The sequence below is a fragment of the Thamnophis elegans genome, chromosome 11 (genome assembly GCF_009769535.1).
Source record: "Thamnophis elegans isolate rThaEle1 chromosome 11, rThaEle1.pri, whole genome shotgun sequence".
Taxonomy (NCBI): domain Eukaryota; kingdom Metazoa; phylum Chordata; class Lepidosauria; order Squamata; family Colubridae; genus Thamnophis; species Thamnophis elegans.
In genome coordinates, this window is record NC_045551.1 from 70,600,945 (window position 1) to 70,626,138 (window position 25,194).

At 47.0% G+C, this 25,194-nt stretch overlaps 2 protein-coding genes across 2 annotated transcripts in view; one reads left to right on the top strand and one right to left on the bottom strand.

The window, feature by feature from the left end:
• The window catches only part of NSD2 (nuclear receptor binding SET domain protein 2), a 50,044-nt gene that overhangs the window by 11,593 nt on the left and 13,257 nt on the right, over positions 1 to 25,194 (top strand). The window contains exons 2-14 of the mRNA XM_032226986.1: positions 781 to 1,393; positions 6,059 to 6,254; positions 7,755 to 7,921; positions 8,494 to 8,970; positions 10,910 to 11,054; positions 12,015 to 12,092; positions 13,395 to 13,516; positions 16,362 to 16,437; positions 17,591 to 17,706; positions 22,168 to 22,299; positions 23,147 to 23,270; positions 24,099 to 24,299; positions 25,004 to 25,183. Of these exons, the coding sequence (XP_032082877.1) occupies positions 809 to 1,393; positions 6,059 to 6,254; positions 7,755 to 7,921; positions 8,494 to 8,970; positions 10,910 to 11,054; positions 12,015 to 12,092; positions 13,395 to 13,516; positions 16,362 to 16,437; positions 17,591 to 17,706; positions 22,168 to 22,299; positions 23,147 to 23,270; positions 24,099 to 24,299; positions 25,004 to 25,183 (2,599 nt within the window). The 5' untranslated portion in view covers positions 781 to 808. The remainder of the gene's footprint in view (positions 1 to 780; positions 1,394 to 6,058; positions 6,255 to 7,754; positions 7,922 to 8,493; positions 8,971 to 10,909; positions 11,055 to 12,014; positions 12,093 to 13,394; positions 13,517 to 16,361; positions 16,438 to 17,590; positions 17,707 to 22,167; positions 22,300 to 23,146; positions 23,271 to 24,098; positions 24,300 to 25,003; positions 25,184 to 25,194) is intronic.
• NELFA (negative elongation factor complex member A) overlaps positions 9,131 to 25,194 on the bottom strand; it is a 56,546-nt gene continuing 40,482 nt past the window's right edge. The window contains exon 11 of the mRNA XM_032226988.1: positions 9,131 to 9,150. Within this exon, the coding sequence (XP_032082879.1) occupies positions 9,146 to 9,150 (5 nt within the window). The 3' untranslated portion in view covers positions 9,131 to 9,145. The remainder of the gene's footprint in view (positions 9,151 to 25,194) is intronic.

The following is a 25,194-nucleotide window of genomic DNA, read 5'->3' on the forward strand; positions in this document are numbered from 1 at the left end:
CTTCCCATCTCTGCTTGTTCTTTTATTTGTAAGGCCGCAGAAGAGCAAAACATCAGTGCTTGGTTCTTTTTCAAAATGCCTATCGGTCTCATTCTGAGAATCACCTAGAATAGGGATGCCTAACCTTTTGGCTGTTGGGTGCAAAAAATGCAACGGTGCGCACGCAATAGCGTGCATGCGGGCACCCATAATGCAAAGTGCACCCACACATGCACAGGCCCACACATGCACTCAACGCACTGCACTGTTCGCCTTCCAGCTGAGCTTGGTATTTCCTTCCTTGGGGGGGGGGAGGCAGGGGAGGTCCCCCGGGGGAAATTTCCTCCAGCGGGGCAGAGGTCAAATGGTTGGGCCCATTTTTCACCCCCTCCATGAAAAATGGTTGGGCCCATTTTTAACCCCCTCCCCAGGCCCCAGAGGCTTTCCTGGAGCCTGGGGAGGGCGGAAACAGCCTCCCCCAGCCCTCTGGAAGGCTGAAAACCATCTGGCTGGCGCATGGATGTGCAATGGAGCGAACGGTGCACATGCCAGCAGATATGGCTCTGCGTGCCATAGGTTGCCCATCACAGACCTAGAAGAATCCAATGTGGTTTTTAAAAGTGGGGGTCGTGAATATTTTATCTTAGAAGCTACACTGCCGAATCGGCCTCAAAGTTTGGGTTGGGTTTATATTATTTTGAGAGCGTGTTTTGGTAATGCTCGGCTCCCCAAATACGCTCAGTGGGCTTCCTCCGGGACTAATAATACAATTTTTGTGGCTTTGTTCCTTTATTTACGCAGAAATACCAATAAACTGGAAACCTCCGCGATGGATTTCAAAAGTAACTCGCTGTTGCTCCCCAAGAAAGGTGCCAACCACATCAAAATGAAGCCGGTCCCCGAGATCCTGGGGGGTCCCACCGGAAAGCCGCCCAGCTGCGAAGTGAGCCGGGAGTGTTCTGTTTACCTGGGCAAGACCCACCTTTCCGCCACACTACAGGACGATGTCATGCCGAAATACAACGGCCGCGACACCCTGCCCTTCATCCCCGTGGAGAAGCTCCAGGACCTGACCTCCCGCGTCTTCAACGGGGAATCGGGGGCGCAGGAGGCCAAGCTGCGATTCGAGCCTCAGGAAGTCAGGGAAGCCGCCACGCCCCCCAACACTACGCCGGCCAAGAACGGCTCGCCGGAAATCAAACTGAAAATCACTAAGACGTACATGAACGGGAAGCCCCTCTTTGAGTCCTCCATTTGTGGCGACAGCGTGCTGGAGGTCGCTCAGGCGGAGCCAAATCCGGGAAGCAAGGAGAAGAGGAGCAGGAAGAGGAGCATCAAGTACGACTCCCTGCTGGAGCGAGGATTCGTGGAAGCGGCTCTGTTGTCCAGTTCGTCCGGTTCCTCTGACGAAAAGGTACCCTTGCTCCCCTCCGGCCGTTGTTGTGGGGGGCGGGGGGCAGAATTTGTGGCTTGGTTGAAATCGGGCTTTAAGGTCTTTGCTCAGATGAATCCGTCCGTGGCTTCTGAGAAGGTAAAGACATCCTTGAGTGGAGCTTTGTGATGGCTGCAGAACACGGGTAGTCCTCGAGTTGCCACAGTTCACTTAGTGACCATTCAAAGTTGCAACCGCGCTGAAAATTGCAACGTATGACCATTTTCACAGTTACGACCTTTGCAGCACCTCCATGATCAGGTGATCAAAATTCGGACACTTGACACTTATGATGGTTGCTGTGTCCCAGGGTCATGTGATCCCCTTTTGCGACCTCCTGACAAGGAAAGCCAGGTTCACTTAACGACCGGGTTATTAACTTGTCAACTGCAGCGCTCCTCTTAACAATTGTGGCAAGAAAAGTCGTAAAACGGGACAAAGCGCAGCAAACATCTCCCTTAACAACAGAAATTGTTGCCTCAATTGTGGTCATAACCCGAGGACTACCTGTATGCCTATGATTTTCTTGCCACAATATAAAAGGGACTTACTCTTGCCTCGATTTGGATTTTATTTAAATCAAGTCAATTTAAATCACCAGGAAAAAGGCTTGATTTAAATCAACTCGATTTAAATCATAATTTTTGAAGAGCAGCTGTCCTCTGCTGTGGGAAATTGTGTGAATACGTCATCCGTGCGGGGCGTGTGATCTCAGCTTGCAGAGCTTGGATTCATTCAACGAGTTTACCAAAAATGTAAATATTGGAGAAGATACAGCCTCCTCGTGCTGCACAACTCAGCTAAACTAACAACTCAACTAAATTATCTTAAATAGAAAACTATCCTTAGATAGATTTTTATTCCAAAAGCATTTTATTAAAATAAACCCGATTTAAATTTTCAAAAAATCTGATTTTTTTCAGATTTTTTTTTTTAAAAAAACCATTGATTTCTATCCACCCTGGGGGGTAGCTCATCTGGATGCCCTGGGGAAGCTGCCTTCTGTCCCAGTTTGAGCCACAAGTGATACCATTCCCCCCACCCCTGCCTGGTGGTCAGAGATAATGAAAGCTGCGCTTGAATAACTCTGGTTTAGACGGGGCTGAACCAGACAAGGAATCCATCAGTAGCTCTGATCGACATGCCGGTGGCTTCCTGTGGCAGAGAGTGTTAAATACATGAGGATACGTAATATTAAATATATGAGGAATACATGCAGAGTATGATCATCAGCCTAAGGCAGTGCAATGCTTTTCTTCTATGAAGGGGTGGGTTTGGCTTCTCTCCCCCCCCCCCCCCCCCAATCCCAAATCATTGGGTGTGTTAAAAACTGAAATTCACCGAATGGCTTGTCACTGGAGAATACGGTTCTCCTTAACTAGTGGAACAGAAGTTGCCTTCAGAAGTTGTGGCTCCCTGGAGGCTTTTAAGAAGAGATTGGACATCCACTTGTCTCAAATCGCATAGGGTCTCCCGCTTGAGCAGGGGGCTTGACTAGAAGACCTCCAAGGTCCCTTCCAGCTCTTCTCTGATTGAAGCTACCTTTGTCTTCTCTATCTCTGTTGAGGACAGGAACCAGTTAGAATTCCTAGAGTTCCTCTCCGTTGATGTGGAGAGTGTTTGAAGTATTTTTAAGTTTAGAGTAACTCAGATGTAGGACAAAGCAGAAGGTTCCTCAGTCACCCTCTGAGGTTGAGAACAATCTCTACGTTTTTATCAAAGTGAGGCGTTGTCCCAAAGGTGCTTTTTAGGAGATGCAACCGGACTTTTTCATCATCATTTATTGGGTTTGTATGCCGCCCACTCTCAAGAGACTCAGGGCGGCTTTTTGGGGTCTCGGCTGAAGCAAGAGAGTCCAGCTTCCTTTTGGAAAAGGCATCCTTGGGACAACCAAGACCTGGATGACGGAGAACCTCCAGAGAGAAAACGGGGCTTTGATTTTGAGTAAAACTGAGCTCTGAAGAGTCCCTTTCTGCCTTTCTCTCTGCAAGGGCTCCTCTCAATTGCACGCTAGGACAAGTCCAGGCCTGATTTCTGGCTGAAGAGAGGAGGGTCTCCTTTTAATGTTAGACATATCAAACTATGAGCCTGGATAGATTTATACTGGGGTAGAAAGTGCTGGTTCCACCACAAATCCGCGGTAGACTAAAGCGCGCTCGACGAAAGCGCGTACGTGACGTCATCACAGCGCGATGAAAACGGCACGCTGTGAGCGGTAAACTTAAAATTAACGCGTAAATCTAAACCTAAACCTAACCCTTACCTTTATGTGAATCGGCTTGCTTTAATTTTATTTTAATTTTAATTTAATTTATTTTTAATTTTATTTGTCGCGCTGCTGATGACGTCACGTACGCGCTTTGATCGGGCGCGCTTTAGTGGACCGCGGTTTTGACGGGTCACGGAAAGTGCTTTGGTTAAAGGACCTACACAAAAGAGATTAGATGGAGGAAGTGCCAATCTCCCAGTTGTAGATATTTTGGCTGTTTCCAGGACCTTATTCCACACGGACCCTTTTAGTACAGTGTTTCTCAACCTTGGCCACTTGAAGATGTCCGGACTTCAACTCCCAGAATTCCCCAGCCAGCGAATGCTGGGAGTTGAAGTCCAGACATCTTCAAGTGGCCAAGGTTGAGAAACACTGCTTTAGTAAAACTGGACTTTTATAATGATTTAGGCCACTTCTGTGACACCATCAGCAAAAGATGTGAGGCTGTTGGACTCCTTAATTGTCAGCCCGCAACACCTTCACCTGGACGCATCTCCTCCCCTGCGGTATCCACTGTCTTCCGAAAGAGTCCCGCTTGCTAGAGATGGGTGTGTGTGTGTGTTGGAGTGTCAGGAATTAAGTTCCTCATTCCTTCTCGCTGGCCGATTCCAAGGAAGCTGCCGGCACAGTTGAAGGCAGCCCGAGTCTGATCGTAAGTTGCAGGAGGGAGAAGACCTAGAATAATGTTTCTCAACCTTGGTGACTTTAAGTCCTGTGGACTTCAACTCCCAGAATCCCCCAGCCAGCACAGTTGTCACCAAGGTTGAGAAACACTGACAAGGAAATTAGACCTGTGATTTGGAATGTAGTTGAATTCAGAGGCCAGAAATGGTTTTGGACACAGTGTAAAATGCTTACAAGAGGAAAATTAGATCTCATCGGCGCGTCTTGCAGTTTCCCACCTTAAATGTGGCAGTGTGTGCAGGTGCTTTCCAGGTGGCGTTGCTGTGGTGTTTAACGCTTCAGTTTCTTTGATGGAAACAACTAAGCGGCTTTGATTTTTGAGCTCGGCAGATTTCAAAAGATGAGCTCTTCACACCTCCATTTGGAGAAACATCTTGAGAAGGTTCCTGCTCATTCTGAATTGTTATGGCTTGTCCATGCCTTTCTTGCCAATAAGGTCCACTTTCATCAGGACAACAGAGGCAAGTCCTTACCCCTGTTATGGATCACTCCTAGCACCCCCCGTCCCCCAATTCATTTGACTTCCTGGTGTCTTTCTCAAAAGGATTGCAGCTCTGGGGCCCTCCTGGAAACGGTCATCTCCAAGAGGGCTTCAGGTGTGTCTCTGGAGAAGACCTGGAGAACCACAACGTCCAGGAGTGGGTTTTGCTTAGGAATTGACTCATTGAAAGCCACCTTGGAAGTTCCTGGTATCTGAAGCAAAGAGTCCTTCTCTATATGGTGACCCCCAAACCCATAATCCCTACAGAAACCGAGCGAAGAAGCTCCCTTCTTAAGACACCCAGGTGGTCCTCGACTTACAACTGCTATTGAGCCCAAAATTTCCTTTGCTGAGCAAGATGGTTGTTAAGTGAGTTTTTCCTCATTTTACTGCCTTTTTTACCGCAAACGATTAAGTGGATAACTACCGTTGATAAGTTAGTGACATGGCCGTTAAGTGGACTCGTCTTCCCTGTTGACTTTGCTTGATCCGAAGGTTGCAAAAGGGGGGGGGGTCACGTGACTCTGGGACATGGCAGCCATCCTAAGTACATGCCAGTTGCCAAGCCTCTGAATTTCGATCACATGACCATGGAGGTCATGTGGCAAGGGTCCTGTGGAAAACAGCCATAAGTCGTTCTTTTCAGTGCCGTTGTACCTTCAAATGGTCACTAAGTGGATGATGTAGCAAACCGAGGCGCATCTGCATGCTCCCTTTCCATTGCTAAAGAGCAGCCCTTCTCCCTCCTTGAAGACCAGAGAATTCCACAGAGCATCAGAAGTGAAATCCTGGCTGCCTTTGGAGCCTGTTTCTCCTAAGAGCCCCAAAGTGCCTTCAAACTACTGAATACATCCAGGTTGGAGATAGCAATGTCCCTTAGACTTCTCTCCCGCTTCATATTGCTTTTCCAGCCCTCTCTAAGCGCTTTGCAGAGTCGGCCTCTTGCCCCCCCCAACAGTTTGGGTCCTCATTTGACCCACCTCGGAAGGCTGAGTCAACTTTGAGCCGGTCAGGATCGAACTGCTGGCGGTGGGCAGAGTTTAGCCTGCAATGCTGCGTTCTGACCACTGGGCCACTACGGCTCTTGTTTAAGATTGAAACCAGTAATACTGACCTTAATAAGAAGCATTGGAGTTTCGTGTCTCTTCAAGCGTGGGAGTGTTCTCATTGCTAGAATTTGGGTGTGTTTCCTTTCCCCTCCCCCTCCCTAAAGATCTCTGCTGAGGAAGAGGAGGAAGAAGAGGAGGAAGAAGAAGAAGGGTCTTCTCTGGTGGCCGGGAAGGAGGAGAAGACGCTCCTGCTGAAGTACAGCGTGGGAGACGTGGTCTGGTCCAAGGTGTCTGGATACCCCTGGTGGCCCTGCATGATCTCCACAGACCCCCTCCTCCATACCTTCACCAAGCTCAATGGTAGGTCCTTTGGGGGAGGGGGGGAGGGGGAGCCCCCGGTTTCAGACAGAGAGAAATCCAAGGAGGAGGGAAGTCGACACAACGGCCCTTCCCTTCAAACATCTGCATTGGTTTCCACGGTGCAGAATGGGTGCAGCTTTTAAACGCACCTGACTGGTGATCCTTCAGTCATATGTGGTTGCGGTCATAGGTTCAGGCACCCATACGACGGGACCTGATCTTCCAACCATGTTTACAGCAGTCATTAAGTGAATCACTCCATTTTTCAGCAAATCCATTCTCTCAAATGGAGGAAACTGGTGGAAAACCCCCAGAAATATTCTCTCTCTCTCTCTCTCCCTCTCTCTCTCTCTCCCTCCCTCCCTCCCTCTCCCTCCCTCCCTCCCTCCCTCCTTTCCCCTCTCTCCATCCATCTACGCACGCATGCACGCACGCACACACACAGAGCCAGTTTCTGGGAGTTTTTCACCAGTTTCCAGCCAAAATACCTCCATTTGAGAATAAATAAATATATAAATATAACTTTAGGACTGAATGTCCTAAAGTTGCATGACTGCAATTTGCAATATATATATTGCAAATTGCAGACATGCAACTTTAGGACATCCAGTCATAAATGCGAGCTGCTTGCCAACTGTCCCAAATGGAGCCACACCTTTGTAGGGTGTTTCTGTGTGTAACATTTTGCAATGACCGGAAGTGCTATTCAGGCTGTAAAGCACCCTTTCAGTGACCATCATAACTTTGAATGCTGGTCTTAAGTTGAGGGTTACCTGTAAACAGTTTCAAAATGCGCTGAAGCTTCTTCCATCGCGAGGACTGTACCACGGTCCGTGTGATGTCTTTAGGGGCAGCCCGCCACCACTTCACCTGCAGCACCGGGCGGCTTTTTAAAGAGAGGCTGACCCTCGCAGGGCCATTGGTGAAGGCCTAAATGGGGAGCGGCTTTTGGGGGGACGATGCCAGAGGTGGGAGAGGTCATGACTTCTCTCCCCACTGTCTTGAAAGATGCACGTGCTCGTTCATTAAGCGGCCTCTTTCAGGAATGGTTTTGGCTTTGCCATTAAGAATCCGACACAATCGAAACGGATGAGACAGGGTGGATTCACGCTTCGTGCTAAATTTATTAGCTTGTTGAACAAGCTGCGGTTTTGCTGAATCCGTACGCAGTGCTAAGCCAAGAGGTCCTTCATCAGCAGAAGGGCTGACCTCCTGCAGCTGTGTTTTATGCTAGGCCATGATAGCTGGAGCCATTCCCTGTCTTCCTCCATCTGGTTAGTCTTCCAATGGGTGGGTTTCAGCTCTCCAAATGCCGCCCCCATCCTGGCCATTGCCAAGAAAGAGGACACACACACACACACATCTAGGATGCCAAGCTGGTATTGAACAACTGAACTCGGCAAAAATATTGGGGAGATTTTTTTAACTTCACACCGTCAAATGTTGTGACTCCATCTTGGCATGTGACTCTGTTAAGCTACAAATGGTTTGTATTTTTAGGGCAGAAAAAGAGTTTCCGCCAGTTTCACGTACAGTTTTTTGGGGATGCGCCAGAACGAGCCTGGGTGTTTGAAAAGAGCCTGGTCGCCTTCAAAGGGGAGGAGCAGTTTGAGCAACTGTGCCAGGAAAGTGCCAAGCAGTCGACTAACAAAGCAGAGAAAATAAAGGTAACCGTGTTTTGGGCTTCCTAATCGTTGGGCTGTTTTGTCTGCCTGCTATAAGAGCCTTTTGTTTCGTCTTGATACGAAGGGAGGAAAGTGTTGGCTTGTCATCAGGTGCCAGGCTTCCAAAGAGCATCCAAAAGTAAATCAAGAGTCCAAGGGTCAAAGTTCCCATTGATTAAGAGAGACACGTTGGCACATCTGGGAAAACCTGAATCTGAAAGCTTCCCAGGTTCCCCCCCCCCCCCTTGAAAGTTCAAGATCTTGCCCCCCCACACTCACAAGCCCATCCCATGGTCCAATCTCCCACTGCCACGCTGGCAGCTTCCTTCCCATCCAGTTCCGGTCAGGTGCAGAGACAAAGGATGACCTTGGTTTTCTAGAAAGAATGTTGTTATAGCTACATATCATCTAACTCCGTGCAATCCCCAACTCCCATTTCCCCACCATAGAAAATGCATAGCAGAATAATAGAAAGTGTGGCCGGCCAGAGGTCCAAGAGAAAAGATGGCGGCTGGCCTGACACCGGACCACGTTCTTGGTCTCCATGGCCTCTCTTTCTCGCCTTCCTCCTGCAGATGCTCAAGCCGGTTTCGGGAAAGCTGCGTCCCCAGTGGGAGATGGGGCTCAAGCAGTCCAAAGACGCCCTCTCCATGGGCCTGGAGGAAAGGAAAGCGAAGTACACTTTCATTTACATCCGGGGCAGGCCGGTCCTCAACCCCCAGGTGGCGAAGGAAGCCGGACTGGCGGTGAAGTCGTTGGAAGAGATGGATAAGATTTACTCGGACGAAGACCTTTCGCAGAGTCTGAAGTCCAGCAAAGAATACGACGTCCCGGCCAAAAGGGGGAGAAGGACCAAGGCGCTTTGCACGAGGGAATCGGACGACTTCGCCCCCAAGGCCGTCCCGAGCACCCCTCCCGAAAGGAACCCGGAGGAGAGAGGCGCGGGGGGCTCCCCTTTCGGGAGGAAGAAAGTGATTCCCTACGCTCCCCGGAGTCGGAAAAGCGACGGAGTCCCTCAGTTCCTGGTCTTTTGCCAGAAGCACCGAGATGAGGTTGGTGTCCCCGGAATCCGTATCGTGAGTCTTCCCTCGTTTTCTTTTTCAGGTCCCTTAAGGGCCACAGAGCCCCCGAGGCTCCTCCTCAGCCCCTTGACCCCCACTTGGGGTGGGTCTCAGAAGCCTTGCAAAAATCCACGGGGCTTGTCCCGCCTTCTGAAGGTCTGGCAGTTTAGTCTAAATTGAGAGATAGACAGCTGTGAACACGGACAGTCAAACGATGGCGGGGAGGGGGGCAGCCCTCCGGAATTTGGAACTGAAGAATGGGATGGAATAGAAAATAGAAATGAAATAGAATAGAATAGAATAGAATAGATGAATGAACAGAATAGATTAGATTAGAATACAGAATGAACAGAATAGAATAGGAATAGAAATAGAACAGAATAGAATAGATGAATTAATGAACAGATTAGATTAGATTAGAATACAGAATAGAAATAGGAAGGAATAGAAATAGAAATAGGAAGGAATAGAAATAGAATAGATGAATGAATAGAATAGGAATAAAAATAGAATATAATAGAATAGATGAATGAATGAACAGAATAGATTAGATTAGAATACAGAATGAACAGAATAGAATAGGAATAGAAATAGAACAGAATAGAATAGATGAATGAATGAACAGAACAGATTAGATTAGAATACAGAATAGAATAGGAATAGAAATAGGAAGGAATAGAAATAGAATAGATGAATGAATAGAATAGGAATAGGAATAGAATAGAATACATGAATGAATGAACAGAATAGATTAGATTAGAATACAGAATGAACAGAATAGAATAGGAATAGGAATAGAACAGAATAGAATAGATGAATGAATGAACAGAATAGAATAGGAATAGAAATAGAATAGAATAGATGAATGAATGAATGAACAGAATAGATTAGATTAGAATACAGAATGAACAGAATAGAATAGGAATAGAAATAGAAAGGAATAGGAATAGAATACAGAATAGAAATAGAACAGAATAGAATAGATGAATGAATGAACAGAATAGAATAGGAATAGAAATAGAATAGAATAGATGAATGAACAGAATAGATTAGAATACAGAATGAACAGAATAGGAATAGAAATAGGAAGGAATAGGAATAGAATACAGAATGAACGGGACAGAATAAAATAGAATAATTTTATCGTCACTTTGAATGTGCATTAATCGGCATACATTAAAATGAAATTCCTACTGGGTCATAAGTACCCCTGGAGTGGGCTGTCGTAACTTCAAGCGTCTGCTAAGCGAGCAGCCATAAGTCGGGGCTGCCTGTCTTATGCGTGCTTATCTGCCAGTTGCAGGTGCTTTTTCCTGACATGGTATTTGCACAGCTGGACTCCACCGCTGGCCTTGGTTTTTGAGCCCTTTGTGTCTCTTCTGTTAATGGGGACGCAGGACCTTTAAGGTGTGCAGAAGATTTGGATCCGAAACTGTGTTTCTAATTTAACAACTGCAGTGATTCACTTAACAACAGTGGCAAGAAAGGTCATAAAATGGGGCAAAACTCACGTAACAAATATTTCTCTTGCCTTGACGTAACCTTTGGGCTGCTCAATTGTGGTGGGAGCTGGAGGATTAACACATTGGCAAGTTGATATAAACTTCCTGGGACAAATGCTCATCCTTTGTGTCCGTGGAGATTATTCTCCATCACAGTCGTCCCAAGGGGGCTTTTTTGAAAAGGCAGCTGGATTTCCTCGGGGGCTTTTTTCCCTTGAAGACACTTTGCTTCCTTGCAGCCACAAAGGGGGGAAAAAACCCAAAGAAAATCCTGCCGCCTTTTGGAGGAAAAAAAACCCACTTTTGGGACACGTCCGTCACCTGACATAAGTTAAAATAACAAATAAATGGAAAGGGGGAAAAACTCAAAAGCTGGGGGGGGTCCCGGGCTCTCTGCTCTCCCTCTCACTCCCTTCTGTTCCGCCCAGGTGGTGGCTGAGCATCCTGACGCTTCCTGCGACGAAATCGAGGAGCTGCTGGAGTCACAGTGGAACATGCTTAGTGAAAAACAGAAAACACGCTATAACACAAAATTTGCCCTAGTGACCTCTCCCAAATGTGAAGAAGACACTGGTAAACGTAAAACTGTGCTAGTATACTCTAACTAAAAGTTTTAATATGTGTAGTCATGTCTAATTAAGCACACGGTTCTCAGCCTGTAGGGACGATCAGCTTTCACTGTTTCCGTTTCTAACTTTTTTGGGATGTTGTGCTGATAAAAGCAGTCCTTTTTTTTCCCTTTCTTTTTTCTTTTCCCCCCTTTTTAAATTTAAACCAGAAGAGTCGATCACGTCTACATTTCTTGGTCATTGTTCTGCGAAGTTGCTCTGTGTAAATCTATTGTAGATATGCTGGTGTTCTCATTCCCTTCCTGTCTCTAAGCAGCCGCCACCTGTATCGCTGTCGACGAAATGAGAATTATGGAGATTAGAAAGAAATTAAGCTGAAATTTTTAAATTTAACACATTCGCTCTGCGCGTAACTCTTTGTTTTTAAAATCGAAGGGGGGGGGGGTTGCATCTGTGTCCCTGTGTTTGCAATAATTAAGATCTGTGGATGTGCAGAAACGGCCAACGCTTAAAACGTTTCCAGGACTGACACGGGTGTAGATAGCGGTGGAGAGCATTGTTAGAATCCGCAGGAATCTGGCCAGATCTCCATTTTTATAAAGCTTTTAGCTTAATATCCTGAGGAGCTACAGGTTTGGAAGGGTGGATATGCCTAAAGGCAGAAAAAGAAAAGCCATATTTTTGTTTCTCAGTATTAATATTATATAGTCTGTATAACGTTGTTGGACTATGACAGAAATTTTAAGATATCAGGTTGCTGCTTTGGACAATGAGAAGAATGAGAGTGTGTTGGAAAGGTTTCTCAATTTTGGACAATATGTATTAAAATTATAGTCAGTTTTGTTATCTGTGTGTGAAATGACGACTTGTGGGGAAAGTTGAATGCTTTGTCTCAATGTATAAAATATGTGGGTGTCGGTTTTAAAAAGCAAACAAGACTACACAACATTCTGTATCTCTCAAGGTTCAGCCCAGCGGAGTTTGACCAAGGCCAAACCTAAAGCCTTTCAAGGATCACGTAAAAGAAGATCAAGATCCAGAAGTAATTGAAATTTGTGCTGTGTAATATTGATTTTAAACTAAGTAACCCTTACTTAAGTGTGCCTTTCATGTAACTGCTCAATAATCTCTTTCTCTCAAATGTTGTGCTCCTTCAGTTTTAGCGTTTTTATGGATCTTGAATTAAATATTTGAGTGCTGTAGTACAAATTCCTGTCCAGCTTTATGGTAGTTTTCTTCTTACCATCCAATTAAAATGAATCTTGCTTCCTCCATTTGGGACACCTGTCTGTATAAGGTATAAGCCTTCAGGGTTGGGCACTTTTAGGGACCTGTGGAAGGCGGTTTTTGCAGCCGGTAGAGTTTATGTCAAAACCTTGGCCTGCGTCATAGCTTCTCCCAATAGATTTTAAACTTCACCATTGATTGGCATCCGGAAACAAACAGTTGTCCACACATTTTTTTAAAAAAAACAAAAAACGTGTTATAGGAGAGCAAGGCTATGAGGCTTGAAATTTTAATTAACCAGCAGAAGAATCTTGATTTTTTTTTCCCCCCCAAAGCATTTGAATGAAGTCACATGGCTCCAAATTAAGTAATAGAAATTTGCCCCTAGGCTGAAAAATATAATTGGGAAACAATAAACGGCAATTAGAAAGTTTTGGTACACTCGAATAGGGGATTTGGGGGATAGAGAATAGAATCTTTACATACAAAGGAGAATTAGTGAAATAGGTTGTATAAACTAGTTGCGATCCTCTGAAAATTTGTAACATGGAACTTTATTATTTCAAATGGGTTTTACTCAGACCCGCTGGCTTCAGGTATAGATATGCAAGGAGGTACTTAAAATTCTCTTTTTCACAGTCTTTGTCTAAAATGTTCCTCTTCCCTTGGTCTTTATATAAAACAAATTCCCTTAACACGTGCATTTATGCTTTATGCTTTCCCAGCCTTAGGGTGATGTCCTATCGCAGAATAATCTCAGAAAATGGGATAATTGCTTTATACGGCATTAGTGTGCTTCTTAAAAGAAGTTCCTTCGAAGCAAAACCCCTGGTTGTAGATCCATTATAAATTAAAATGAAAAAAATTAATATTAGAGGTATGGAGAGGTGTAGGATGTTTTTGTATATAAGCTCAGCTGTAGTAGGTGTGCTGCACCTAGTAGGTGTGCGCTGCAAAGCTGGTTTTAATAAGAGAAGTGGGGAGCCACAAGATGTTTAGGGTTAATAAACATTATCCGGCTGTCTTAGAACATTAACGTGTAACTGCTTTGGTTCGAGATAATTTCTAAATGAGCTTCAGACTTTTTTCATGTAAGTCTCCCCATCCCTACTCCAAGGTAACTTATATGGAAATAAAAGGAAACCTGTAAAGAGGACAAGGAAACCCACGGAAGATTTTGAAGGTCAAGAAGCCCCCAGGAAAAGGCTGAGGATGATGGATAAGAAGAAGGATCAGAAGGTAATTATGATGTTCTTGGCTTACTTGGAGGTGCCATGGTGGCAACCAGCCTGATGATTGTTTGGCTTTGTTCTACCAAAATAGCCTTCTGCCTCATTGGAGCAGGGGATTTAATTGGATGGAGTAATCGATCGATGGATTGACCCATTGAATGGATGGTTAACTGGAGAGCTCTTTCTAGAACAGTGTTTCTCCGTGGCACGACAAAACCGCGCTCGACTAAAGCGCGCCCGACTAAACCGCGTCGCTGACGTCATCAACAGGGCGACAACAGCGAGCGCGGAGAAAGAAGGGCGCTTTAAATAGCGCTTTGAAAGCAAGCCGATTCAAGTTAAGGTAAGGGTTAGGGTTAGGTTTAGGGTTATGTTAAGGGTTAGGTTAAGGGTTAGGTTTAGGGGGGTTAGGTTTAGGTTTAGGGGTTAATTTTAGGTTTAGCGTTTACAGCCTGCTTTTTTCTCCGCGCTGTTTTCGCGCTGTGATGACGTCAGCTATGCGGTTTCGTCGAGCGCCCTTTAGTAGAACGCGGTTTTGTGGTGGAACAGTGTTTCTCAACCTTGGCAACTTGAAGATGTCCGGACTTCAACCGGAGTTGAGGTCTGGACATCTTCAAGTTGCCAAGGTTGAGAAACACTGTTCTAGAACATCAAACTATTTACAGTGCATGTAAAAGCAGCTTTGATTTCATATCTTGCATTTGTGGGTCCATTTTCTGAATCTTCCTTCCACAATGACAGCAGGGCTACGAGTCAGCCGCTGAGGCAGAAAAGCAGCTGCCCCCCTCGGAATCTGTGGGGGTTTTCATCTGGGAAAGGGGGTAAAATGCTCTTCCGGCTGCACTTTTCAGATGGCCAGTCATGCTTCCCCCCCACCCCATCTTGAACTAGTTGTATATTTGCATCCAACACTTGGCATATTTAGATTGAAATGAATTGATGAAGAGTTGTGGAAGCAACAATTCGTGCATCCAGAAATGTTAACGATCCAGCGGAATTGTGTCGTGTAGGTATTCTCATTTGAATGCCTATTTGTGAACTCACGTGCAACGTTCTTAGCACTTTAAAACGTTGTGTTTTTCTTTTTCTTATACCTTTGCCACATGATAGACAGGTAAGAGGTGCCAACTGTTGTTTGCGAGACCGCCTACTGCCACATGCTTCCCAACGGCTGATAAGATCCCACAGGGTGGGACTCCTTAGGGCGCCGTCAGCCGGACAGTGTCGGCTGGCGGGGCCTCGGAGGAGAGCCTTCTCTGTGGCCGCTCCGACCCTGTGGAATCAGCTACCCCCAGAAGTCCGGACCTCACCCACCCTCATGGCCTTCAGAAAAGCCGTTAAAACCTGGCTGTTCCGGCAGGCCTGGGGTTGTTGACCTTATTATGTAGGGTCCAGCCCCACTTTGAACGTATGTGTGTTGGAGAATTTTTAAATTCTTATTTTCATTTTGTTTGTTTTTTCTTTTCTTGTTTTGTGTAAGCCGCCCAGAGTCCTCCGGGATTGGGCGGCCTATAAATTTAATAAATTAAATTAAAATTAAATTAAAAGAAACATGAGCATCAGGTCTTAAAGATGATGATAAAGTAGTTGCGGTTAGCGTCTTCTGCCAAACGTCACCAAAATTTGGTTCTCGGTTTTAATGAATTCCTGCGGAAAGGATAGCTTCCATTCGTGCACTCATCTTAATCTGTGGGAAGAAAGCTCAGAGCCCACCTGTCCCTCAGAGATGCCAGCCTGCATTGAGCCTGATTTCTTACCACCTGGAGACCTTTCCTTATTTCCTTTAACAAAGCCAGAGAAATGGGATCATTAACTCCTTCCTGTTAAAAGTCACAGATTTAGCCACTAAAGGCAACTGGACTTTCTGGGTTTTTCTTTGAAGACGTTTCGCTTCTCGTCCAAGAAGCTTCTTCAGCTCTGACTGAATGCTGGGGGAACGAAACCATCCAGTTAGAACTGAAGAAGCTTCTTGGATGAGAAGCGAAAAAGCAGAAAGACCAGTTGCCTCTGGAAAAAGCACCTTTGGGTCAACCATGGCCTGGATGATTTAGGTTGTTCTGCACAGGAGGGGACGATGCTTTTACAGGTAAGATACCTGTACATACCTATCTATGAATTGATTGGGTTAAAAAAAAAACCCTTTGTGCATATAACATCCCAGCCATCCTCATAGGAAACGTTGATAACAACCCTTCCCTTGTAACAGGCAGTCCTTGACCTCCAACTGTTCCTGGGAACAGAAATCCAGTTGTAAGTTGAAGCACCCATGTGACCAGGCCCAATTTTACCACTGACAAACCTCAGCCTGGTGACCCCAGGATGCTGCAACTAGTTGTAAACGTCAGCTGCTTGCCAACCGGCCCAAAGGAAGCCCTGGGTCTGGTAGGCATTTTGACAGCCGGGAATGCGATAAAGATAAAGTCATAATAACTCTGAATGGCCAACCGGTTGTAAGTCAAAGGCTCACGTCCTTTTCAACTGGAGACGCTGCTATTTTAATCTTCAAGTAAAACCAATGTTTGCTTAGTAACCTGTTTTCCAAACCTACAACCGATCAGCTATCTAAACATTACGTTCAGGAAAAAAAATATGGTTCCCCTGCGGGAATTTTAAATGAAAGCTCTAATTAGTCCTAACGCGGAAGTCTGAAAAGTCCTAACTTAAAACTCGTTGTTTTAAAAATTAAATGACTGTTTTAGATATTATATTTTTACTTGGCGTCTGTTTCAATGGGGTGATTATTTCCTTCCGTTGTTTTCTTTCTATATCTAAATTAGGAAGGCTCTTATCTTTTTCTATATTTCATTTTCTCCTTTCCTTCCCCCCCCCCCCATTCCCATTTTTTATAATAGAAGGAGAGGAGCAATGACAAAACCGCGAAAACAAACTCTGCTAAAGTCACAGAAACCTCACAAAAGAAGCAGTCAGGTAATGTGGTCAGAGCAAGCGTCATGCGGGACTTCTAGCCTTAAAAAGATTCTACGCTCCATTGTTCAAAGCGGCTGCTGAAATTTGGGGCCATGCGCCGTGGCACCAGTCGAATGCCTCTTTACGCTTGAGTAGCAGGACACCCCTTTTGTTTGTTGAAGGTGGGGGTCCTAAATCGTTACCCCTTTCTCCCCCCCCCCACTTTAGCCTCCCACCCCAACTGAAACGCCTGCGCCACTGGTTCCCAACATGGGGGAACACACCCCATGGGGGGAGGGGGGGAATTTGATTTTTAATGGGGGTAATTTGAATCTTGTTTAAACCAAGTTAATGGCCTTTTAGGCTTCCTTCCCATGAGTAAAGTTCACTTTTTGAGTAAAGTAAGAATTATATGTCACAAGGGGGGGAGGGGCATCAGGATTTTAGAGATGCTTAGGTGGGGCATGGCCAAAAATAGGTTGGGAACCCCTGGTTTACGCGGAGGGAGCCTCCAGCTCTCACAAACCACATTTAGAGAACCGATCAGGAAAGGATGGGAAAACCCTGCGAGATTCTTAGAATTGGTGAATGGAATTCTCTTCTGTAATTAGATGGACAGACACAGATTGAGACAGATGAGAGAGATTTTATTGATAGACAGATGAAGATGGATGATAGATGATAGACAGACATGTAGACAGGGATGGATGGATGGATGGATGGATGGAGAGAGAGACAGACATAAGCAGAGACAGATGGATAGAGGTAAAGAGACAGATACCGTAGATAGATAGGCAGAGACAGATGGATAGATAGTAGTATTAGTCCCCGTGAGTATTCAAGGAGTTCTGACCTTGCAAAAATTATTTGCAAATATACTTCAGAAAACACCAGTAACAGAATTATTGAGCCAATCCGTCCATGTCACATTTTAAGGAAAAGGTGGGGAAACCCATGGAATGCTAGATTGCAAATATGCTACAGGCGTTATTTCTGAACTATTCTTAATTGTGTCTCTATTCTCTATACTTCTAATTCCACACGGTGGGGATCTCAAAAGAATATTGTAAATTCTCCATGTGTCCGTCGGGCGATGTTGGCTTCTGCCTTCAAGGAAAGACCCTGGGGCGCTTAATCTCTCTTTGTAACCATAATTATTTTACCACAACAACAGGCCTGTCCGATGCCTGCAAGCCACTGAAGAAACGGAATCGGGCCTCGGGACCAGAATCTTCGCATCTCCCTTATAGCAAAAGTTCGTCTCCTTCCGCGTCCCTAACTGAGAACGAGGTAAACGGCAAACGGACAATGGGAGACAGATTAAAAAAGATGCGAGCGACTTAAATTTGCTTTCTTTAAGCGATAGAAAGAAATAACGGTTGAAACAAGATGAATGTGGTTTATAAAGACCTTTTCCCTCCGTTCACCTTTCTCTTTAAATACAGCCTGGTAAGTTTACCTCTGGCGGGGAAGAGAGAAGGAGAATAGCAGTAGCAGTTAGACTTATATACCGCTTCATAGGGCTTTCAGCCCTCTCTAAGAGGTTTACAGAGTCAGCATTTCGCCCCCAACAACAATCCGGGTCCTCATTTCACCCACCTCGGAAGGATGGAAGGCTGAGTCAACCCTGAGCCGGTGAGATTTGAACAGCCGAACTGCAGAAGTGCAGTCAGCTGAAGTAGCCTGCAGTGCTGCATTTAACCCCTGCGCCGTCTCGGCTCTAGAAGCTGGCGGGAACTCCGCCGTGGTTCTCCACTGGGGTCAGATGAGCTCATGCCAGCTTTCCTGAGTTGGCTTCCCCAGATCCTTGTGAGGCATGAAAGTTGGGGATCCCAGCAGAAGCCGTTGGCTGCAAGCGTTTGAGATACGGGGTAGATCCAACTCTCTTGGAGGCCAACTCTAAGGGTGTGGCGCTGACTGGGACTACTTCGGCCTCTCCAAAAGTGGCTTAATCCCAAATATTTCAACCAAAGCTTTTCTTAAAATGCTTAGGAAGAAGAAGCGCTTCTAGGGAAACATTATGAAACGGAGAGAAGTGGGCTCTGTTGGCAGAGTTAAAGCAAAATCAAAACACGTTCAGCTCAGCTCACAAGCGAGATAAAGAGCCAGAGGGAAAGTACATTTTCCTGGCTATCGAGATGGCTTTCTCTCCTAAAAATGCAATTAAGCCTGTGCAGGAGTTGCGGTGGGAAGAAGGAAGAAGGCTTTTGGGGGCCTGCAGGGAGGACCTACCCTTCAACCACTTGTTGGCCCACCGTCTCCTCCCTCTGAGGTGGGGGAGCACCTGTCCTTGGGCACCTTTGAGCCCCACACAGCCCCCGTTGTGCTTGCTCACGTGGTGCGTATTTTTTGTATTCGGCAAACTCAAAACTCAGAGCAATACAACGACAACACACCCTGCAAGCATTTCTATAGGTCAGTGTTTCTCAACTTTGGCAACTTGAAGATGTCCGGACTTCAACTCCCAGAATTCCCCAGCCAGCATTCGCTGGCTGGGGAATTCTGGGAGTTGAAGTCCGGACATCTTCAAGTTGCCAAGGTTGAGAAACACTGCTATAGGTAGTCCTTAACGGTTGCTTAGCAACCATTCAAAGTTACGACAAACCCCGAGAAAGGCATTTAGGACCTGGATTTGACCGTCTGATGGCCGCCCACCTCCGCCCTAAGTCAGGTGAGCAGCTGCCCCCCCCCACCTGCCCCCACTTACGACCGTTTGCAGAATCCTTCAGTTACGTGACCACCATTTACGACGTTTCTGCTGAAAACTCAAGTTTATTTCAAATTTCCAGCAAAAAAACCCTCCCCCATAATAAATAATGGGCTCACTTAACTGTGGTGCCCATTTAACGGCCGCCATAAAAAGATCATAAAATCTGGTTAGCCTGAATCAACTCTCCCCTTGGTGATCGTTGCTAGTGAACCTGGATTAGGGCCATGGGACGGTTGATCAAGTAGCATAAAGAGGTTTCTTCTGGGGGTCTCTTTCCATCACATTGTCCACAGAGAACGCAGCGATCAATACAATGATTGACAGGGAAGGGCGGAGGCAGCCCTCAACTTGTTTGAAATTACAATGGGAACCGAAAAAGTTACCGTTGACCCAGAGTCGAAATGGCTCCGTCGCATGATTGCAAAAACTGCCCCGTAGCAAACCATGGATCCGTTCAACCACTGCCGTCTTCTCTTAGTACAACCTGTAGTAGATTTGAATCCAGGCCAACAGAGGTAGACGTGGCACGACAAAACTGCGGTCCACTAAAGCGCGCCCGATTAAAGCGCGTACCTGACGTCATCAGCAGCGCGACAAATAAAATTAAAAATAAATTAAATTAAAATAAAATTAAAGCAAGCCGATTCACATAAAGGTAAGGGTTAGGGTTAGGGTTACGTTAAGCGTTAGGATTAGGTTTAGAGTTAGGTTAAGGGTTAGCATTAGGTTTAGGGTTAGGTTAAGGGTTAGGGTTAGGTTTGGGGGGGTTAGGTTTAGATTTACACGTTAATTTTAAATTTACCGCTCACAGCGTGCTGTTTTCGTCGCGCTGTGATGATGTCACGTACGCGCTTTCGTCGAGCGCGCTTTAGTCTACCGCGGTTTTGTGGTGGAACCGAGGTAGATGTCCTTCTTGTAGACCTGCAAGCGGGGTCTCCTTCTCCCACCCTCTTGATGCTCTTGATAAGAACCTCGGTTGCACTGCTTTCATTTGAACCCTGGACAGCAGAATAATTGCCCCCCCCCCTTTAACCGTAAGAGTAAGAGTGCAACGGTCCACCTTCAAAGGAGAAGATGTTGACCTTGACCCTATGGCACCCTACGTTCATCCACAGGGAACTAAGCTCATTGACCGAGAAGAGCCGTTCTCTCGGCTGCATGTCTTCCCTCCGTGTATCATCCATGAACCCAGGCGGCGGTATTGGAGGTCCCACCAGGGCTGCCCCCTCCTCTTCCTGTCCGGGGGCATTTGCCCGGGTCCTTCACAAGGGAAAGTGTCACAGGTCCTCCAGGCAGACCTCCGCTCCCGTCATCCCACAGTAGGTGGCCTCGTCCTAAGAGCTTCTCAGCCTCTGGGGGACACAGACCCCTGGGGGGGCCCCTGATGGCCTCACAGGGGGTCCGTGGGGGCTTGAAGAAATGTTGGGATTTAAACCTTGAGTTTAGTCCCGGGGTCGGTGGCCACAGAAGGTGCTTAAGGGGGGTCCATGGTGAAGAAAAGGTGGAGAGCCCCTGGCTTCGTCCGTCAGACAAGTCCTACTAAGGACACTGGACGGGTCTAGATATTTTTCCAGAAGGATCTCGTGGACTGGACAATGGTCCTGCTTTTCCTGTGTAACATGATAACCGTATTTCAGTTTCTCCTCTGAGTGGAAGACCTGACAATCACTGCGCACTATGTACTGACAGAAGCCAGCTTAGTTTTCTGTCCTTAAGTGAAACACTCTTCTCATCCAAGGAGGATGTGCAAATTTAGTGCTCAGAACTCTTCACTTTTTCCAGATATCAATAGGATAATTCTCTAAGCAGGTCCCAAAGTTAGTTTGTCCCCCCCAAATGGCAAATGGATTTTCTTGGTTTCCCCTTAAAGACGCTTTGCTTCTCTGCCTTCTGTCAGAACTGAAGACGCTTCTTGGGTGAGAAGCAAAATGTCTTCCAGGGAAAACCAAGAAAATCCATCTGCCGTTTGGGGAGAACCATGACTTGGATGACTGGGGATCTCCGTAGACGTCTCCCTGACCAGGTCTCTTCCTAACAAAGCCTCTTCAGAGCCACCCATGAACCGGCCCCTCTCACAGCTTCCCTGTGGCCGTCTACCCATGGCCGATGTGGGGGGACTCTTGTGCAGCCGGGGCTCAGAGCCCTGTCCCTGATAAAGGCACCCTGTTGTGGGTGGGCTACGATGGGGACAGAAAAAACGGGTTTCCATGCAGAGATTCGCTCCCTGGCTCAAGATCCCCCCCCAGCTAAGCCCTTCCTTCAGAGTTGGCCAGGGGGCCCTTCCTGTGCCGGAAGCCCTCTCTTGTGGCCCGATTTGACCCCAACACATTCGCACTACCAGCAAACCTTCATGCAACATGTTCATACACTTATGTGCCCCTGCACACACCCGTGTCCTTTGGCAGAGCTGTGCTGTGCTCTGCTAAATTAACAGTAGGGTTGACCTGCCTCCCGGCTGAATTTGTCACTCCCCCGTAGCAAGCAAGCAGGGACGCACCCAGATCTCCCACTGAGGACTAGCTTGTTTGCCTGTCATCTTTTCAAATGGTCGCCTGTGTGCTCATGCCTTGCAGATTCTTGGTTTGTTGAGTGCTCAGCTTCCAGAACTCCCACCTGTTGGGGAAAGAGAGGGGAAAGCTTTGATCAGCCAGGCCCACGCGTGGGCTCCCTTCATGGCAAGGTCTCACCTCTTGAGAGGCCCCAGTAAGAGCTTCTGGTCAGTCATAGGAGTCACACGTATGAATTCAGGCACACAGGTCAGCCGCTTGTTCTCTGGAAATTATCCATGTTGGAATTAATTAACCCACTGAATGCGCCACACGGACGTCACAAATGAAAGTTGATGGACGACAATTTGGGGCGTTGCTGAAGAAGAAATCTAAGGGCTCCCTCCCGCAGGACTTGGTTGGGGATGATGAGATCTGTGGTTCAGCAAGTCCTGGAGGGCTGACGTGGTTAATAAATCATAAGTTTCTTTTCCAGAGAAGCCATGCTAGCTCAGAAGGCCCAGAGGCTCTTAATTTGTCCTGTGTGGTATTTAGATTTCAGATGGCCCAGGGGACGAAAGATCAGAGTCTCCCTACGAAAGCGCCGACGAGGGACTTGGCGAGGCCTCCCAGCTCTCCAAGAAGTCCGACCGAGGGGCCACAGCCAGGAAGGAGTTTGTTTGTCAGGTAAGAGAGGAAATTCTTTTTCCAAAAACTGTTGCAAAGACCAGGTGAGGGAGAGATTATCGTGGGGGAAAATGCATCTTATGTGGTCCCTCCGCTTGATAGTAAGCAATTAAGGCTTGTCAAGGCATGTTCTTATTTGTAAATCTGAAAACGTAACATGAGCAGGTAGGTTGAAATATCCATCGGACTCCCTGTACTGGGAATCTGCAAATGTTTCTTTTCTCCACCTCAAGAAGCCACAAATGCTCTCTGGAAGCTCCTCCTCAAAGCTAGATCTGTGGCTGTCACGGGTGTCCCTTCGAGACGCTTTCCAAGGAGGTTGAAAGGGGCCTCTGCTCAATTAATCTGAATTTTGTTTTTAGGAAAGGAGCCCTTAAAAAGATGCATGTCAGGCCTGCCGCCATCTTTTCTTTTGGATCTCTGGCCTGCCACACTTTCTATTATTCTGCTATGCATTTTCTGTGGTTGGAAGATGGGAGGGGGGATTGTATGGAGTTAGATGATATGTAGCCATAACAACATTCTTTCTAGAAAGCCAAGGTCATTATCCTTTGTCTCTTCACCTGACCAGAAGTGGATGGGTGGAACTGCCAGTGTGGCAGTGGGAGATTGGACCATGGGATGATGGGCTTGTGGGTGTCAGGGTGGGGGAGATCTTGAACGTTCAACTGGGGGGGGGGGGAACCGGGAAGCTTTCAGATTCGGGTTTTCCCAGATGTGCCAACGTGGCTCTCTTAATCAACGGGAACTTTGAGCAATCCTTTGCCTCGGACTCTGGTTTCCTTTTGGATGAAGGGAGAGGACGTGTTGACTTCGCCTTGTAAGGTTTCCTTTTTCTCCTCTCGAGGTCTGTGAGAAGCCCGGGGAAGTGATGCTGTGTGAGGGACGCTGTCTTGGGGCCTTCCATGCCAGCTGCAGCGGCCTCTCCGGGAGGCCCAAAGGACGCTTCGTGTGCGGCGAGTGCACCTCAGGCAAGTCTCCTTCCGTGGGGATTGGCGGCCTTTGCACGCTCCCTGTGCAAAACGCTCGCCCCTTGGATCTCGCCCTCTAGGCGCCTCCGTGCCAAAAAGCAACGGTTGGAAGCGCAGACCGTTGGAGGTTAATGGTGGGAAAATAACAGCAGGAATGATGCACCTGTGTTTCCTCCTTGCTCAGAAGGACAAGGTTCCTTATCCCTTTGTTGTGCGGTGGTCCTCAACTTACGACCGGTTTGATTTTGCAATGAGACCCCCCCACCAAAAAAATTACTTATGCCCTGATTTCAAAGATGGGGCCACTATAGTGCCCCCCGTCAAACAAACGAAGTTTGGGTGCTTTGAGCAGCCGTTAAACAACCCATCATAACTCAAGGACTACCTGTAAGGCGAAAGTCTTAAGGATTTCTGCCAGATCCAAGAACGTGGTGATTAATTGTGGAGGCCGAGTGGAGCATTCTCGGTTGGTTGATTGATGAAGTGAGCTGGAGAGAGCTGGTGACGGACCTCCCCTCCATCCATCCGTCTCCCAAGAGGGATAAAGGCGGCCCTTCTCCTGCTGACAATAACGGAATCCACCCGACAGTAGTCACCATTCCGGTTTTCCCTACTATTCCCTAAAAGAGATTTACAAAGGTAGACATTTAACGCTGAAAGGCGGAGGCTAGTGAAGAAGAAAAAAAATTTTTTTTTAAATAAAGAAAACAACTACTTTAATTCCAGATACTTTAATACCAGCTTTAACTCCAGCCGCAGTTAAAAACGATCCTGGTTTCCCTTCTATTCGTGAGAAACGCCTGAATGTGGTTTTAAATTTCCGTCTAGGGATCCACACGTGTTTCGTGTGCAAGGAGAAGCAATTGGAAGTTAAGCGCTGCATCGTCTCTCACTGCGGGAAGTTTTACCACGAAGCCTGTGTGAAAAAGTTTCCCCTCACCATGGTGGAAAACCGGGGCTTTCGGTGCCCCCTGCACAGCTGCGAGAGTTGCCACGTGGCGAATCCTTCCAACCCCAAAGTATCTAAAGGTATTTTCCTTTCTTCCCCCCCCCCCCACCCTCCTTTCCTCTGAACCTCTCCTCGGGGTCCCCTTCGGAGGCTGCCGATGGTCTCAGGAGGGCTCCCGGGAGCAGGAGGAGGTGCTGCGACTCCTCTCAGGGATACAGGTGATCCTTCATCTCACCACCTCAACGGAGCACACAACATTTTTATTGCTAAGTGAGGCAGCTGTTAAGTGAATTAACATTTCAGTCAAGCTTAACTGTTAAGCTGTTAAGTGAGTTAAGCTCCATTTTATCTCCCGGTCCAATTAGGAGACGGGGGGTTTGGTGCATTTCTCTTAGGAAAGTTTGACTCGCGTCCAAATGTCCATTTTATAAGCCTCATTTTGCATCTCTCAAGAGGACCCTGGCCTTTGTTTCAGAGATGAGCTCATGAGAGCTCAGGCCGTAATCTAAAATGCTTCCCAACCCCTTGAGAACTTTGAGGTGGGCGGACTTCAACTCCCGGAATTTCCCCAGCCAGCTGCAGAGTTGAAGTCCGCTGTGCCGGCTGGGGAATTCTGGGAGTTGAGATCCGCCGACCTTCTCAGTTCTCGAGGGGTTGGGAAACGCTGCCCTCGTCCATTAGCTAGTTAGGGGTTTTGCTGCACTCTTAATTCTTTTCAAGTTTCTACGCCTTTTGGCCAATATACTGTGACCGAAACGCTGTGTGCTTTTTTCTTTGTACCCAGGCAAAATGATACGCTGCGTTCGCTGTCCGGTGGCTTACCACGCAGGAGACAATTGTGTGGCGGCTGGTTGTGCGATGCTTTCCTCCAGCACCATTGTGTGTACCAACCACTTCACTGCCACCAAAGGGAAAAGCCACCATGCCCACGTGAACGTCAGCTGGTGTTTTGTCTGCTCAAAAGGTAAAGCGCTG